Below are 16,613 nucleotides of genomic sequence, written 5' to 3' on the forward strand. Positions count from 1 at the left end.
ATCTTTATTCTTCTCCAATATAAGCTTTTAAGCCAATAATTTCCCTCAAACCACTGATTTAGATTCATCACAAATTCTGGTGTATGTTTTTATTTTCAACACTATCCAGTTAAAAATATTTGGTAATTTCAACTACGTTGTTCCTTGATTCTCAGGTAATGATGCCAAACATCTGGGAATTTTCAGCTATATGATTGTTACTGATTTCTAATATAATTTCCTTGTGATCCAAGAACATTACTTTTATATAGTTGCAATCATTTGTAAATTGATGGTCAAGCATATGATCTTTTTGCCAGAGCCTTCAAAAGAATATATATTTTTGCTATTGTTGGGTATGATGCTCTATAAATGGCAATGAAGACCTTCAACAGTATTAATCAGATCTTCTATACCCTTATTGATTTCGCGTAATTTTCCTATCAGTTAAGAGACAGTGGTATTAAAATATTCAACTAGGATGATGGGTTTGTCCATTTTCCTTTTTGACGATCAGTTCCTGTTTTGTGTATTTTGAATCCTTATTATTAGGTGCGCATGAATTTAACATTTTCGTTTTCCTAATGAATTGACCAATTTTTATTATGTATACCACTCTATCTCTGATAACAAGTTATCTTTAAATCTTATTCTACCTGATATTAATAAAACTACTTAACTTTGTTATTAGCATTTGCATGATATGTTTTTCCATTTTTTTTTAAATTTTCAAGCCACAAGACATGTGTCTATGTGTCCATGTAAGCAGCATACAGCTGAGATCATGCATTTTGTTTTCTATGGGTGTTTTTTTGCCGAGGGGCAAGGGGGTCTGACAGGCTAACCCTTTTAACTAATGTGCTTAGTCCTCTTACGTTTATGTATTGATGTGATTACATTTAAGCCAATCGATTTGTTATTCATTTTTTATCTTTCCTAACTATGTCTTGTGTTCTAGTTCTCTTTTCCTACCTTCATCTGGGCTAATTAAATATTTTTAAACTGGTCTCTTTTATATCCACATCCTTTGTGCTACTTTTGTCATGTATTTTACAACTCCACACATTATAAACCCTGTTAATAAACATCACTGTAACTTGAGTTTTATATGTTATGTGTCTTTTAAAGAAGTCTAAGAAAAAGAAAGAAAAGTGTGCTTTGTCTTTTATATTTATCCACTCATTTACAGTTTCCAGGTTTCTTCTAAAAGAAGAAACTCTGCTAATAGAACTCTGCTAATAGAACCTGATTTCTAGGTAGTATCAAGTCCATTCAGTCTGAAAAACTTGCTTCATACCTCTTGCAGTATAGATCTGCTGACAATGAACTGTCTTCATTTTCCTTCATCTAAAAGTGTTTTTAGTTCACCATTATTTCCAGAGAGAGTTTTTCTAGTTATAGAATTCTGGCTGACAAGCTCTTTTTTCTTTTTTTCAGCATTGATTGTTAAGAGGTCCTTCTAGCCTCCATTATTTCTAGTAAAAAGTCAGCCTTTATTCTTGTTTTCAAACTTATGTTATTATTTTCATTAATAATTTTTTTTCTCTGACTGCTTTCATTTTATCTTTGGAATTCAAAAGTCTGACTATTATCTTTTGAGGTAGAGTTTCCTTTGTATTTACCCCTCTTGGGGGTGCACAGAGCTCCTTAGATCTGTTAATTTACAAATTTCAGCAAACTAAATTGTTTTTATATAATTGTTTCCTCAAATATTTTTCTTCCCACTCTCATTCCTCTCCTGTTGGGACTTCAATTAATTATATTTTAGGTCACTTCTTGTTATCTCATAGGTCAAATATTCACTATTTATTTTATCTATTTTCTCAGATATGTATACTAATATATCTTCAAAGTTACTGACTCTTTTTCTGCCACCTTCAATCTTTATATAATGAATTTTTCATTCTAACTCTTTTACTTTCCAGTTTTAAAGTTTACATTTGCTTATTTTTATGTTTTCTGTTTCTCTGATGTTTTAATAACCTTAGTCTCCATTAAGGTTTCCCAAATGTGCATTCATTATACAGACACTTTTCTTTGGTCTTTTAACATATTTTTAAAAGTTGTTTTAAAATTTTCATCTGCTAAATCCAACACCTAATGTTGGAGTTCCTACAGTCAATTTCTATTATCTGCCTTTTTCATTTTCTTTAACTGTGAGTCATCCTTTCCTATTTCTTTGTATACATAGTAAATTTTTTATTGTATACTGCATATTGTGGATAAAACATTGTCAAGGCTCAGAATTCAGTTTCATTCCTCTAAAAAGAGTGTTGATTTTGTTCTAGCAAGAGGTTACTCAAACTCCAAATTGTGCGGAGAAAGACTCACATCTCTGTTCAATTCTTTAAGTTTCTAGTCATTCTTTTTACGGGGCCCTCTGGGTTTCCACAGATATATGTGCATTCATGTTTCCATAATCAGTAATATATCTCAGCAGAATTTATATGTAGATGTTTGGTTTTACACAATAAGAGCTTCCTTTCTTTCATGGATTCTCTTTACTGATCAAGCTACTCTTCCGGTTCCAAACTAGTCATTTACCAATGCCAGGGATTTCTGCCACCCCATGCTACATGGATGAGCAGATGATCTGGGGCAAAAAGCAGCAAACACACAAATCCCATTCAAGGCCCATCTGTTCTGTCAAGGGATGCCTTCATTCTACTTTTTGCCTTGTTATCTGGTGCCTTCAAATGGTTGTTTTTAGATGTTCTGTCCACAATATTTAGCCATGATATAATATCTGTATTTGTGTTCATCTGATTCTCTGATCATTGATTTCTGTCCATGACTGATAAATGGATCACAAACTGTTCAGCACCCCTACATACCAGTCAACTAAAACTATTGGCTGGCAAATTTTTAAGAAATTATTTCAGCTTTAGATCCCCAAATGCCTCTACATTAGCAAATTATATGAGGTTGATGGAGAGAAAAAAAGACTTTCATCCTACCTCTACCATCTGATTTTAACCACTGCATTAAGGAAAGAATGCTAATTTGTACTATGTGGTGGATATAAGGGTGGGTAAGAAGCAGTGGGTGTAACATTGAGATTATGACCAAGATAAATGCTCATAAAAGTGGTTTCTACTGCCTTTACCATTAAGTGTTTCTACTATATTAAAAATGTATGCCAAAATAAAATTTAAGCTTTACCCTAGAAATGCAATATTGCTTTCTACTTTATTAGAATTTAATAAACACAAGAGTTCCTGTAACTAATCCTCTTTCTATGTGGGAAGAGTGGGGGGAAGGTGAACCCCCTGCGCTCAGTATCACACTAGAGTACATTGAAGGTGCTAAGGATTTTGTCTGAGGGCTTGAGAAATGAGGTCCACATTTTGAGGTGCTGTTCAGTGTTCCTTCTCAAATTGAAATTATCTTGAAATTTCTCAAATTGAAATTAACACTTGGGTTCCAGGGAAATCTGTTCAGCCTACTTAATAGAGTTTGTTAGATCCTATTTGGACTCACCTTGATTAGAGAGTAAGAAAGCCACTCGAGGGGGAAGACTCAGATCTCCAGACACAATTTGCAGGCATTCCACTTAAGACATAGATAATCGAGCACTTTCTCAGACCCAGAGCAAATAATTTTCATTCCACAGATCAGCCCTGAATATTTTTTTAATGTGAATCTTTTTCTTTCTGAGCCATTGAAAAAAAATCAAAGACTTTTAACTTTGAACATCACATAGGCCACAAAAAAAGAAAGTTTTGTTTAAAGTAATGCATAAAATTATGCTCAGTATTGCTCCAGGAGAAGGAGAGCAATCCTGATGTGATCATTTAGTGGTTCTAAACCTAAAATGCCCTTTCTACTACAAAGGCAAACGAGAAGGAAAATAAATTTTTAAAGAACCTGTTTATAAGAACATCAAACAGAAAGAAAAAAAATCATTTACTCAAAATATCTAGCTGCATAGTTATGAAGTTAGGGGACAGGGCTTAATTATACAAAGAAAAAGGAAGTATAAAATTATCAGTATGAATTGATTATATATTCTTACCAAGGCTTCATAATCTTCTGCAATTTCTGGTATCGGCTGCAAAATTTAAAAACAACCATGTGAGAAGCATGTTTGAAAGCCATGATTTTTACACAAATAATACATATTAAAGAAAATTCAAGATTAGCTGGGCATGGTAGTGTGTGTTTGTAATTCCAGTGACTCTGAAGGCTGAGGCAGAAGGATGGCAAGTTCTAGGCCAGCCTCAGTAACTTTGAGAAACCCAAAATCAAAAGGGCTGGGGATTTGGCTCAACAGCAGAATGCCTTTGGGTTAGATCCTTAGTACTGAGAGAAGAGAGAGAGACAGAGAGAGAGAGAGAGAGAGAGAGAGAGAGAGAGAGAGAGAGAAAAGAAAACTACACATCAGATATAGGACAGAGAATCTATTGCCAAGTAAAGCCATTTTATCCATTTTAAAATATTCAAAATAATAAATTAGTATTCTTTAATGAAAAGAGGCAGTCAAAACTACTCTCAAAACTCACTTTATTGAGGTATTGCTAAAGACAATGAGAACACTCTCTTTGGATTAGAATGGATCTGTTCAATGATGGTGGAACCCTAAGGGATAAGAATGCCTATATTTGCAATGAAAAAAGTTAAGCCCAAAAGTACTGGACTATAAGGAAACAATTTATTATCCTTCATGGTAAAATATCCACTAATTGTACTTTTTCTTCAAAATGTGTGCTTCTTCTGAGGGAAGACACTACAATTTCTGTGATGAGAAATTGTGTCAGACACTAAGATCAGAACTCTGGGAAGAAACCTGCAATGCGTAAACCTGGCTACAACAAGGGACAAGGTACTTAAAAAACAAACCAACAAACGAAAAATCTTGAGGGTACCGGAGTTTCAACAAGATAAGGAAACCAGAGATTCTATTCTGATCAAACCACTTTCCATTCCTCACATCTGCCAAAAGTCTAGCTTTAAATCTGTTGTCTAGCTGTATTAAGGATCCTTCTGTTCCTTCCAACTAGTCATCTCCTATCCCCAAACTCACCTCACCCTAGGCTCCTGTGGAGAGCCTCCCTGACCTTGCATTTCCCTCATTCAGACTGCAGGGGGCACCAGTGTCTGCACACCACCAGCCATAGGATATCTCACTACCCTGGTTCCCTGAAGGCCAGGGATCGTAATTTACCATAACTGGCATAACATCAGACACACACAGAGTAGGTACTCAATAAACCGTTGGTGCATGATTCTGTCCTGAAGGCTTCACATTCTCAATCACATAAAACATAACTCCTTCAACAACTAAAATAGCAGCATGAAGACTAAAATCTAGTGTTTTGTAAAACTATGAAAAAAGGTATATAAGGAGGTTTTTTTTTTCTCTTTTCTTCCCTTCCCCTCCTTTGACTACTTTTCTTTTTAAAATATTTATTGTTTTTCTTCCTTCCTTCCTCCATCAAAAAGCTATTGGCAGAGGGAAAAAAAAATAGGTAACCAGGGGGCGGCTGGCCTGAGCAGAAGCTGGGGACATTTGCAAAAGCCAAACACAAATTTCCACTAAAAGGAACTAGGGGTCCTTGGAGAAATGGTTCATGCCAAGGCCGAGGAAAGGAAAGATCTAGATAATGCTGGGAACATCTGATTGAGCCAGAAAGCAAAGAAATGCTCAACAAATGATGGGGAAATGGTCAAAAGGACACAGAAGCTAGGTTGAAGGAGCTCCTGCCAGCCACATCTGGGACAAGATGAGCATCCCAATAGTCATAGTACTGACAGATGATAGCCATGGAATAAAACAGAATAGATGAGTCCACTTATTATCAAGTGATGTGTTGATAAAGTTTCAGAACAAAAGTCCTGAGGGGAAAAACACAGAAATCTGATGTGTACCACTTTCCAATGTCTACGATGTCACTATTTTTACCATGGCTGATTTAAAGTACCAACATGACATCTGTGAGCATGAAGCTGGGAAGAGTTGCAATACTCTTATTGGATGTTGTACAAGCCAGCACTAGCACTCCACTGGAAATCAATATACAAATGAACAGAAACATAGGAGAATGTAGGTCTCTTCCAACAGAGAAAAGGCAACTAGAAAATGGAGAAAGAATGATAACATCAGAAAAGCCTCCTTCGGAAATTATAATAATAAGAAGTAAGTTAAATAAGAAAATTAGTGTCAAAACTGGTGGGTGAAATTGGGATGAGGAATTGGATTTTACATGGTTTCAAAGTATCTCCCTACAAATTATTCATAAGTTAATTGCAAAAGGTTGGCGGTAAATGTTGCAATGAAGACAACTGAAGATGTTCTTAATCAAGTGGTCAAAGTGAATGTGATTAAGACAAAGAGACACCACAGGCCAACAATAGCATACAATGAAAAACAAAAACAAAATCATCTGCATCATTGTGAAATTCCAATCAAGAATATATAATACAGACTCAATCATGAGAACACATTAGACCAACCTCACCCCGGAAAAACATGTGGGGTTCAATGGAAAACTGTGCAGACTATATACATACTCTTCTGGGTTATCAGATTCTGGCTCTGTGCTGCCTTTGAGCTATTTTATAACTCTTGCAAGCCATAGGTAACTAATGGATATATATTTTTGTCCTGTCTGGTAGTGATTTAATTGGCTTCCTCCCTGCTGGTAGAAAACCAGTTTGGTCTCCATTTGCAATTCATCTCAACATTCCTTTGCTCCATATAAATTTGTTCTCTTTTGACTTTTCCCTTTGAAACGATTATACCATCTGCTGGTCCCCTCATATCATATGGGTAAAATTAATTCTTTTAACACATGTCCATTTGTACATCTGTAAGAAAGTCCTAGGTTTACCTTTCCCTGAAAAGGATCCATATCCAATTACCTTTTAACAAATCCAACTGGAAGACAGGCTAACTAGATTGCTAACCTATAATCTTAAAAAAAAAAAATGTCAAAGTTGTGGAAGAACAGGGTGGAAGGTGCTGCCTGGAGATATATCCTTTATATTAAAAGATGCAATCAGGACAACAGGAAAAAAAACTGAGTGACGTCTCTCTAGGTGAAGGACAAATGAGAGTTCTCTATCTTGCAACTTTTCTGCAAGTTAGAAACTATTTTGAAATAAAATATGTGCATGTGCATGAGATATATTAAGTAGTCACTGCAAAGCTTCAAAATAACTTTCTGGCTGGGGGCCCAAGCAACTTCAGGTTTTTCACACATTCCACCTTGACTAGTGACTCAGTCAGTCCTGGATATTCCTCCCAGACCAGAGTGCAAAAAAATACCTGGGCCAAGTCAATATTCCTCACATCTCTATTTGTGCACCCTCACTTTATTTAGATTCTACAGAAGAAGGGAAGTGTTTTTTGTTGTGATATGTGTCTGTTGTTCTAACTGGGATACTCTCTTCCTCCCAGGATATTCTTTTCTTTTCTTTTATTTTTTTTAAGAAATATGAGAAGAGAAATGGTTCCTGGAAAGACTAAGGTTTCACAGTGGCCAGAAACCTCTTGTCCCAGCCCAAGGAATGGTATTCTCTGCATTAGCAGAAGATAATCTCTTCTTGAAACTGGCCTTGTGACCCCTTCTCATTTCCATTACCAGTGAGATCCACAAAGACCCAGAGAGAAAGCAAAGGCTGATGAGGAGGGGGTAGATCCTGTTTAAGGAATTTTCTGAAGTTGGCCTCTGATGCCTTTGTGATGCAAATTATTGGCAGGGCCCCAAAAGGGCTGTTCCAGTTGTGACTCCCTTAGATATGCAGAGAAAAGCCACAGGGGAAAAAAAAAAGCAGAGGGAGCTGGGAAGACCAGGCAGTCAGTCCTTCCAGCTGGGGCTGACTGCAGAGACCACATGGAGCAGGCTTCTTTCTGGCTCAGTCTGGGAGCTTGTTTGCTACTCCCTGTGGTCTCTGAGGGGGTGAAACTTTCTAGGTATGAGCAGGGCTGAGCTGCTAGGCTCAGTAGTTGGCTGATCCATCTGGGCTGGCCTGGACCTCCCAGAACAGCCTGGACTTACAAATACACCAGGTTCTCAGAAGAAATGGTATGAGTTGAAGCTGACAATCTGACTGTAGCATTTAAGTTTCTTTCAAAAAAAGAAATGTACCTTTTGGGTGAAGACACAAATAGTCAGAACTGTCATATGCATCTCTGTATTCTTCCCACATACCTCCCTCTACCCCTCACAGGCCTAGCCCAGTGTCAGAAATACTGCTCAGCACTAAGAACATACACTTTGCTCAATGAATAAAACTACAAACCCATTCTCAAGTGTGGGTGCTAAGCAACAAAGCTGCAGCAACATGCAGCGTGTGTTAAGTGCTACCTCAAGTTTCACAATACCTAAAAACTGAAAACAGCTATGTTTTATGTAAAGAAAAGAAAATTTGAATAATGAAAGTTTAACATGAGACTATTCTTGTGTTGTAGTGACAACAATCTTTATACACACATGCAATATACCTATATATAGCATCAGTCAGTCTTCTTCTGAAACATGCATGACAGAGTGGATGGGGGCTAATTATTTACACAATTAGTGTTGTTGCTTTTGAAGACAATTACTTAAGGATTTTCTCTACCACTAAAATATTCACAAGACTCTTTTACACTATTCCTGACACAGCCAAACTTTGGAGAAATGACCTCAATCAAACAAATAAATCAGTACTTATATATTCCCTAGATGAATGAGAACTCCTCAAACACCTCACTGCTGTTTTTTTCCTCAAAAAACTAGAAAATCTGTGGGAATTCCAGCCCAATATTGATCAGGGTATTAGAAATGGATATATTCTTATACAAATGGGAAAGTACAAATTAGAACATTCTGGCAAGCTCCTAGGCTGTTCTGATTTTAAAACAGCTTTAAAATGTAGATATCCTCTGAGTCAAGAATTTTAATCCAACAAAATAATTTCAACAGTCACTCAGATTTTGCTAAAAGGAAAGCTGACTTGAGGATATTCAGAAAACACCCTGAAAACGATATAAAGGCCCTAGGAGAAGGGGAATGGTTAACTCTACTATGTACATACCTCCAATTATATTATGTATCAACTGTACCTCAACAAAGCTGTAAAATGAAATAACATGCAGGCAATGCAGGCAATAAAGCTGGAAAGAGTAATATTTAATGATATGAGTCTATTGTTAGATATAAAAAGCAGATAGGTTATAAAGAGTATGAATATTACAACTCTACTTTTATAAATTCTGTGCCTAACTGTGTATTTAAAAGGATATATGTAAAGGATATACACCAAGATATTAAACGCGTTTGTCTGTGGAAGAGGAAATGACAGATTATTCATGATTATTTTCCTTCTATTTATTTACATATTCTTAACAATAAATCTGATCTTGTGTTAAGGAATGAAGGTTAATTTTTAAAAGACTGTCCAAGTTCTTTGGAAATCCATGGATTTCAACTTCCTCTCTGTGGATACCACTGCCCAGGGTGGTGCCAGAGCTTACTCATATCCCATCCGCATCATTCTCTCATCACGTTGCCAAGCGGGAAGGAAACTGCTAGTGCTCTGCCCTTTGGTTCTTGGACAGGTTCCACTGTTCTCTGCCCTCAGTGATGACTGGCCATTTAACAGGAAAGGGCACAGAGTAAACTGCCCAATTATCTGTGTGCATGGAGGCACAAAGAATGTCACGCTGTGTTAAAACCCAAAGAACAGACAGAAACTTGAAGTTGCAGGTTAAAAATAAATAAATAAATAAATAAAATTCAAATCAAATATATCATTCCTGAAAATTTTTTGATAGCCATCTCTTTTTTGAAGCACTGTACATTCCTTCATATTCCTCACCTTGCTTTGGCGGAACACGTTTCCACACTTTGTTTCCCCACCTATGTTTCAATCAGAAACTAGGAATGGGATTTCGAAATTCCACAAGGATGGAAAAATTGAATTCAGGCTTTCAGCACTTTCAGTACGGTGCTCTGCCAAAATGATACTTCCCTGTTGCTCCTTGGTGGCTGATTTGGTCCCTTGGCCCTCCTGGTGCCAGCAGGAAAGAGACTTTGAAAGCATAGCCTTAGGTCATGAAAAGCAGGTAAGAAATCTCTGAATCTCATCATTATTAAAAGTAAGGAGAAAACTGACAGCTGTGTGTGTTTTTTCAGTGTTTCCTAAAAATTTCCACAGGTCCAGCTTGGGAAGTCTCCACCTTCCCCAGCTGACGTCTGCCCAGGAGTCATGACTAACTGCCTTCCTGACTGCAGAATCTAGTAAATTCCTATGTTTTTTATTCCAAAGGTTTCCTACCAATTAATTAAGATGTCAGTGTAAGTTTAATTGAAAAGCCAGATTTCCTTATGAGAAAAGCATCTTTCTCTTTTCTTTTTAATCTGAGCAAGAGATCAGAAAAATGAGCCACCTCTTAGAATGAGATGCAGCACTGGCAGAAGGAAGAGGCCTCAGGATCCATCCCTCAAAAGCAGCATCATTCTGAAATTAGGCAAAACAGTGAGAAGACACCAAAGGTGACCCAGAGAGATGTCATTCCTTCCCACAAACAGAATGTGATTGTGAGAGAAAAATGCAAAACAGAATTTGTCCAAGATCTGGTTTGTGCTCTGCTTACCAATCTAGAACATGGACAGATGTATGGAATTGCAATGGTTTACTGATGAGTACAAATAGTTAAAATGTTAACACACTGGATATTCTTAATGGTATGATTAACATAAAGAAAATTGAATATTGACATTCTCTCGTGCTGTACATGTGCAACATGAAAACCTGAGTCAGATCTGCTCTCCACAGACCCCAGATCCTAGGTCTTCGGGATGGCGAGCTTTGGGGCAGCTCTGTAGGTTGAGATGAGTTATAAGGTAAAACAAAAGGGCTGATAGAAAGTAAGAATGTCAACAAGACAAATGTACATTATGAATTTGTACTATTTTTCTTTTAAAACAAAAGTAGAAGTGTGACTTTGATAAGAGTCATGGTCTGAATTATGTCCCTCCTCCCCAAGATTCACATGTTGATGCTCTAAGCTTTAGTACTTCAGGATGGGACTCTATTTGGAGATGGGGCATTGAAAGAGGTGATTAAATTCAAATGAGACCCTTAGGAAGTCTTCCCTAATCCAATTCTACCAGTATCCCTTTAAGAGGAAGAAAATTTGTACACAAAGAGCCCCTGGTTCACATGCACACAGGGAAGCCCATATGAAGACACAGGGAGAAGGCAGCCACCTGCAAGTCTCAGAGGAAGACCTCAGAAGAAGCAAACTCTGGGGACCCCTTGACCTTGAACTTCCAACCTCCAGAATGGTGAGAAAAAAATGTGTGTGGTTTAAGCCACCAGTTTGTGACACTGTGCTATGGCATCCTTAGCAGACTAATGCAATGAGATTGTGAAAAAGGAAAGCAAGCGCCTAGCCCTGTAACAACATCTTCTTTGTCAAAATACACAACTGCCAGTCTCTGGTGCCACTGAAACTCACCACAGTCCTGTGTTCCACATGCATGTCACGCAGACCCCTGCTTCCATATCTTTATTATTAAAACTGTAATTATGATGGCTATTCTTTTAAATTGGGAAGTATTTACACTGTATCACTACGAATATTCGAGTCCCTGGATACCTAGGCATCTGTCGCAGAGCCACCTACAATGAACAGTCGTCATTCCACCTGGCACACTGCCCTTGACATAGCAGTGACTGGTACTTAGGTAAATCCATAAATGAGCTAACATTTTTCTATTTCAGTTTAACATATTAGTAAATGTCACTGAGGCTGAAGCCCCAAGGGCTCACTGTCCACCTGGCAGTGGAGGGCAGGCAGCGCAGGTTACCACAGCTGGCAGCACCTGCAGTAATCCACAATTGACAGGGAAGGTATTTATAACCACGGCTCCTACTCCTCCTCTGCCCACTAGAAACAAGGATGAAAGGGCTGACACTCTAGGTTTCCCCTTGAACTTCTGCCACAGACAGAACCCTTTTTATCCTTTCCCTCTGTCCAGGCCTTGGATCCCTGAACTCATTCTTGTTGAATTCCTCCTAGTTGTCCCAAGCTCCACCTCCACTTAGAGCAACCACTTTGGATTCTGGAAACACCCAGAACTTGAGCTTCCCCATCCCACTCCAAGGTGATGTACTCTAAAACTTTCATGAGCAGTCACCATTAAAACAAAACAAGGTCTGGGGATGTGGCTCAAGCAGTATCACACTCGCCTGGCATGTGTGGGGCGCTGGGTTTGATCCTCAACACCACATAAAAATAAAATAAAGATGTTGTGTCCACCGAAAACTAAAAAAATAAATATTAAAAATCTTTAAAAAAGATATATTAAAAAAATAAAACAAAACAAAACAAAAACTGGTACCTGTCTACAATTGACCTTTTCCAGACCATCCAAGCAGTTAGCATTCTTGGATTTGATGTGCATTTTTTTCCCTATTCAGTTTTAGACATTTTTCCTACTTTTCTGTATGGCAAGATTCCCAATGCAAACTCTAAAGATCATTCTTATATGGGACATATCCCCAGTATTGTAAAACATACTGTTTTTAAATGAGAAGAAAAGTATCTTTTACTAGTGCCAAATGTGGTGGATAAACAATGTCAAGCATAGGCCAGGAAGGAAGGGATCAGGGAGGGAGGGGAGGAGGGACGGGACCCAGACAGAGCCCCAACAGGTACAGTCATCAGTTCATTCTTCATATCACTAGGTACTAAAGAGAGATGTAAACAGCCCAGGATTAAATCTCAATCCTCTATGGCATTTGTTTTTTTTTCCTAATACATGCCTATCCCAATCTTACACATATTAATATGCAACAGATTCAGCCATTTCTCATGCCAATAGCACCCCTCCCTGTGAGCAGGGACAGCTCCTTGTCCATCCTCCCTGGGCATTCAGTGGTCTGGGGAGAGGTCTTCCCATACATGTAAGAGCTGGACCCTCCTGGATTCTTATTCCACCCAGAGAATCAAAGCCTTCACTGAGGAGGTAAGTTCTCCTACCAGAAATGCTGGTCCCTCTCTATCATGAAGGAACCTGAGCTCCTGCACAGCCCAGTTCAACAGCATATTCTCTGAGAGACCCTTTGATATTGAACAGCTGCAGCTTCAAGCCTCCTACCCTCATCAGGAACTATATCCAATGGAGTTCTGTCTGTATCATAGTGTCCATCCTTTTTTGGAAAGCAAGGTTCAAATCTTTGAAAAATTTTCCACTCCCCACTCTTTCACATACAGTAGGCATTAAATAAATATTTACTGCATTTAATTTTAAATAATTAATGACATATATTTGATTATTCAAACGTTAATAAAAGAATAAACTCCAGAGTGATATCTTGCCCTTGTTTAATACTCTGCAACATAAGTAGATGAAATCAGGGAAAGGAAGTTTCCTTAGAGATAGGCAAGAGATATGAGAGATTAATATTCTGTAGAATTATAAATTTAGTGTTGTTAAGGACCACAGGTATAATGAACTAATATTTTTTTCCTCCAAAATACAAAACTTCAGGCATTTATAGATTACTTCTATGCCTCAGATACTGGCTAGTTGGTGAGTAAAGGACACAGAGTTACTGAAATTACAAACTCATCCTCTAGCTATTATTGAGTGTGTGTGTGTGTGTGTGTGTGTGTGTGTGCGCGCGCGCGCGCGTGTGTTTTACAGGAGATTTACTACTGAGATACATCTCCAACATTTTTTTTCTTTTTGAGATCAGGCCTCCCTAACTTTTGAGGCCAACCTCAAAATTGCAATACTCCTGCCTCAGACTCCTGAGTCTCTGGAATTATAGGCATGCATCATGGTGCCCAACTCCTAGCTACTATCTTAAAAGCCATTTTCTCCTAAGTCTAGAAAGTTCTGAGCTTTTAAAGTAGAAATTGCAAACACAGGGAATTTAACAAACATCCAAAATGCTGGAACAACTAGGACAGAGTTTGGGTAAAGGATGCTTACTCAGTGCCGCTTTCAACCATCTGGGTGAGGAGAGAGATGCCGTCCAGGTTTATAAACTCCTGGGCAAAGGTGACATCCCGGGAGAGGCTGGCCAGGTCCTTCAGGGCCTCCAGTTTGGCGTCCATGCTTGACGACTGGATTCGTTCATGGAGCTGCTGGGCATTTTGAGCCTCAAGGGGGGCAAAAATAAAGAGAATATTGTTCAAAAAGGAAAGTACAACAGCACAAAAAAATAATATCTCCATGAGAAATAAAGACACGGAGGTCCCAAATATGAATGCACACTGTAGAGTAGGCATCTCAAAGGCAGGTTCCTCCTACAGAGACTCCACCTCCAGTGCCCCTTCCATTCCCTTGGCAGTGGGCACCAGGAGCCTTCTTTTGATAGAACTTGTCATTTCCATTTCAAGGAACAGCGGGGCAAGAGCACCGGGATATTAAAGCAGCAGAAACCAAACAGTGGCGTGGCAGAGAGGAGGGAGAGTCACGGTGGAATGTTTACTTTGTAAGTGAAATTATTATCTGCAAGTGACAAAAAGCTATCTGCTCAGTTAAGCAATCAGACAAATGCAAAGGGCACACTGGCCCATTCTGTCAGGGCTCTGAGCAACAACTACATACTACATTCTGAAGCTTCGTTAGACACCCAAACCACCTTTCCAGGCTACTGAAATCTTGCAGCAGGATGTGCTGCCTGCAAATCCAATTTTCAACAACATGTGTTTCACAGCATTGGCTACCTTCTGTGCAAACTTAAAACAACATAATCAAGAAAGCCAAATGAACAGCTATTCCTAGGACTGCAGTTCTCCTTCGTAAGGTGTCTGCATTGGGCTTCTATACGCAGGAGAGAAAGGCCGGGGTGGACTCTGGATGATGTGTAGTTTATGTGTCTCATTCGTTCACATTAAGACAAGGTTTCTATACCAATTTTCAGTTGGGACAGGAAATAAGAAAAATGGTTGGGTTTTTTTTTTTTTTTTTTGTAATAGAAATAACTGAACATCTGTTGTAGTTATTTAACCCAAAATTGCAGTGGTTTAAGTACTCTTCCATCTTCACATTCTCTTTCTCAGTCAAGGTTTCTAGACCTACTTTTCAGTTGTGGCAGGAAATAAGAAAAATAATTTTTTCTTAATAGAAATAACTGAACATCTGCTGTCGTTATTTAACTCACAATTGCAGTGGTTCAAGTACTCTGCCATCTTCACATTCTCCTTCTCAGGTACTCACTTCCTCCTTTGCAACTCTATTGTACTTTAGAGAAAAGGTAAGGTGGGGTCTGCTGTGGTTTGAATGCAGTTTGACCCCCAAGGGCCCATGTGCTGGAAGCGTGGTCCCTATCTGGACATGAGAAGTGGTAGGACCTTTAAGAGGTAAAATTTAGTGAAAGGTCATTACTGGCCCCTCCCTGCTCAAGTTCTGGCTTCCTGTCCTACCTTGTGATCTCTCTTTAAAGGCTCTCTCCACCATGGCTTCCACCATGAGGTCCTCACCAGAGATGAGCTGACTGCCATTGCCATGCCCTTGAACCTCCAGAACTGTGAGCTAAACAAACCTCTTTTCTTTGCAAGTTATCTAGTATCAGGTATTTCATTATAGTCATAGAAAACAGACTAATGTGGGGTATTTGACCCCAATGATAAGCTTTCTCTCCTAAATGAAGAACACCCTATGGACTAGGAGAGGGTTAGACTGCAGAGTAGAAGTTGGGAATCCATATAGATAATGAGAGCAAATGGACTCTAACTCAACAGGCCCCACAGAAACAGCCTTGCCCTCCTGGTCCATTTCCCTTTACTGTCACCTGTAAGCAACCCCTATGGAGAGAAGGAGATTTACCCAGAATATCAAAGCAATTCTTTAGTAACCATGTCAAGGATGAACCCATGCCCCATCACTTGGTCAGAGAGATCCTAGAATCTCCCATTTTATTATAACAAAGACAGATACTTTGCACCAGATATTAGAAAGAAGGAGGAGGAGAATGAGAATACTCCTTACAGATTCACTGATTACCAAATAACTGCAAAGGCCCTCAAATTCTAAATGCCCAAATTGGTTAAAGAGACAGTAGAGAGCTGAGTGATAACTTTATTTATCTTTTAAAACTGTTTAAAGGTACATCATTAGCCAAAAATTTCAAATGGATATATAGCATTCCAATGGATATTTCAAACGGATATAATAATATTGAACTATAATAGTGACCCAAGTGTATCACCTCAAAGTCCTTGGAAAATATACTTTTTTTCCAAGTAGGAAATCTGCATTTACTATACAGATTATGATAATAAGTACTCAAAAAGTCTTTGTTATTATTAATGATAACTAACAGGGTTTGGTGATGTTAAAGCTATCAATAAAAATAGCTAGTAGTCACCTAGCACTTTTGATGAGTCACTGTTCTAAATACTAGCATTAAGTAATTTATTTCATATGCATAACAGTCCTACCACCTAAGTACTTTCATATTATTAATTTAATAAAGAAAACTGAAGCCACAAAAAAGTTAAGTAACTTGCCCAAAGTCACACAGATGATCATATTGAAACTAAGATAAAACCAAGGCCGCTGGACCCTAGAGAACCATGCTCTAAACAGTGGGTTTCAATTCTTGCATGCACAAGAACTACCTGGAAAACTTCTTAAAACACAGATCCCTAAGCCACCTCTGGAGTTTCTTGTTTCTACAGCTTG

General features: G+C 38.3%; 1 protein-coding gene across 2 annotated transcripts in view; it reads right to left on the reverse strand.

Annotated features, from left to right (window-relative positions):
• The window catches only part of Elmo1 (engulfment and cell motility 1), a 557,729-nt gene that overhangs the window by 360,823 nt on the left and 180,293 nt on the right, over window positions 1–16,613 (reverse strand). For both annotated transcript variants that reach the window (XM_027939610.3, XM_027939609.2), the window contains exons 6-7: window positions 13,914–14,083; window positions 3,995–4,030 (exon numbers count right to left, since the gene is read on the reverse strand). In XM_027939610.3, coding sequence (XP_027795411.1) covers window positions 3,995–4,030; window positions 13,914–14,083 — 206 coding nt within the window. The remainder of the gene's footprint in view (window positions 1–3,994; window positions 4,031–13,913; window positions 14,084–16,613) is intronic.

The sequence above is a fragment of the Marmota flaviventris genome, chromosome 1, assembly GCF_047511675.1.
Source record: "Marmota flaviventris isolate mMarFla1 chromosome 1, mMarFla1.hap1, whole genome shotgun sequence".
Classification (NCBI taxonomy): domain Eukaryota; kingdom Metazoa; phylum Chordata; class Mammalia; order Rodentia; family Sciuridae; genus Marmota; species Marmota flaviventris.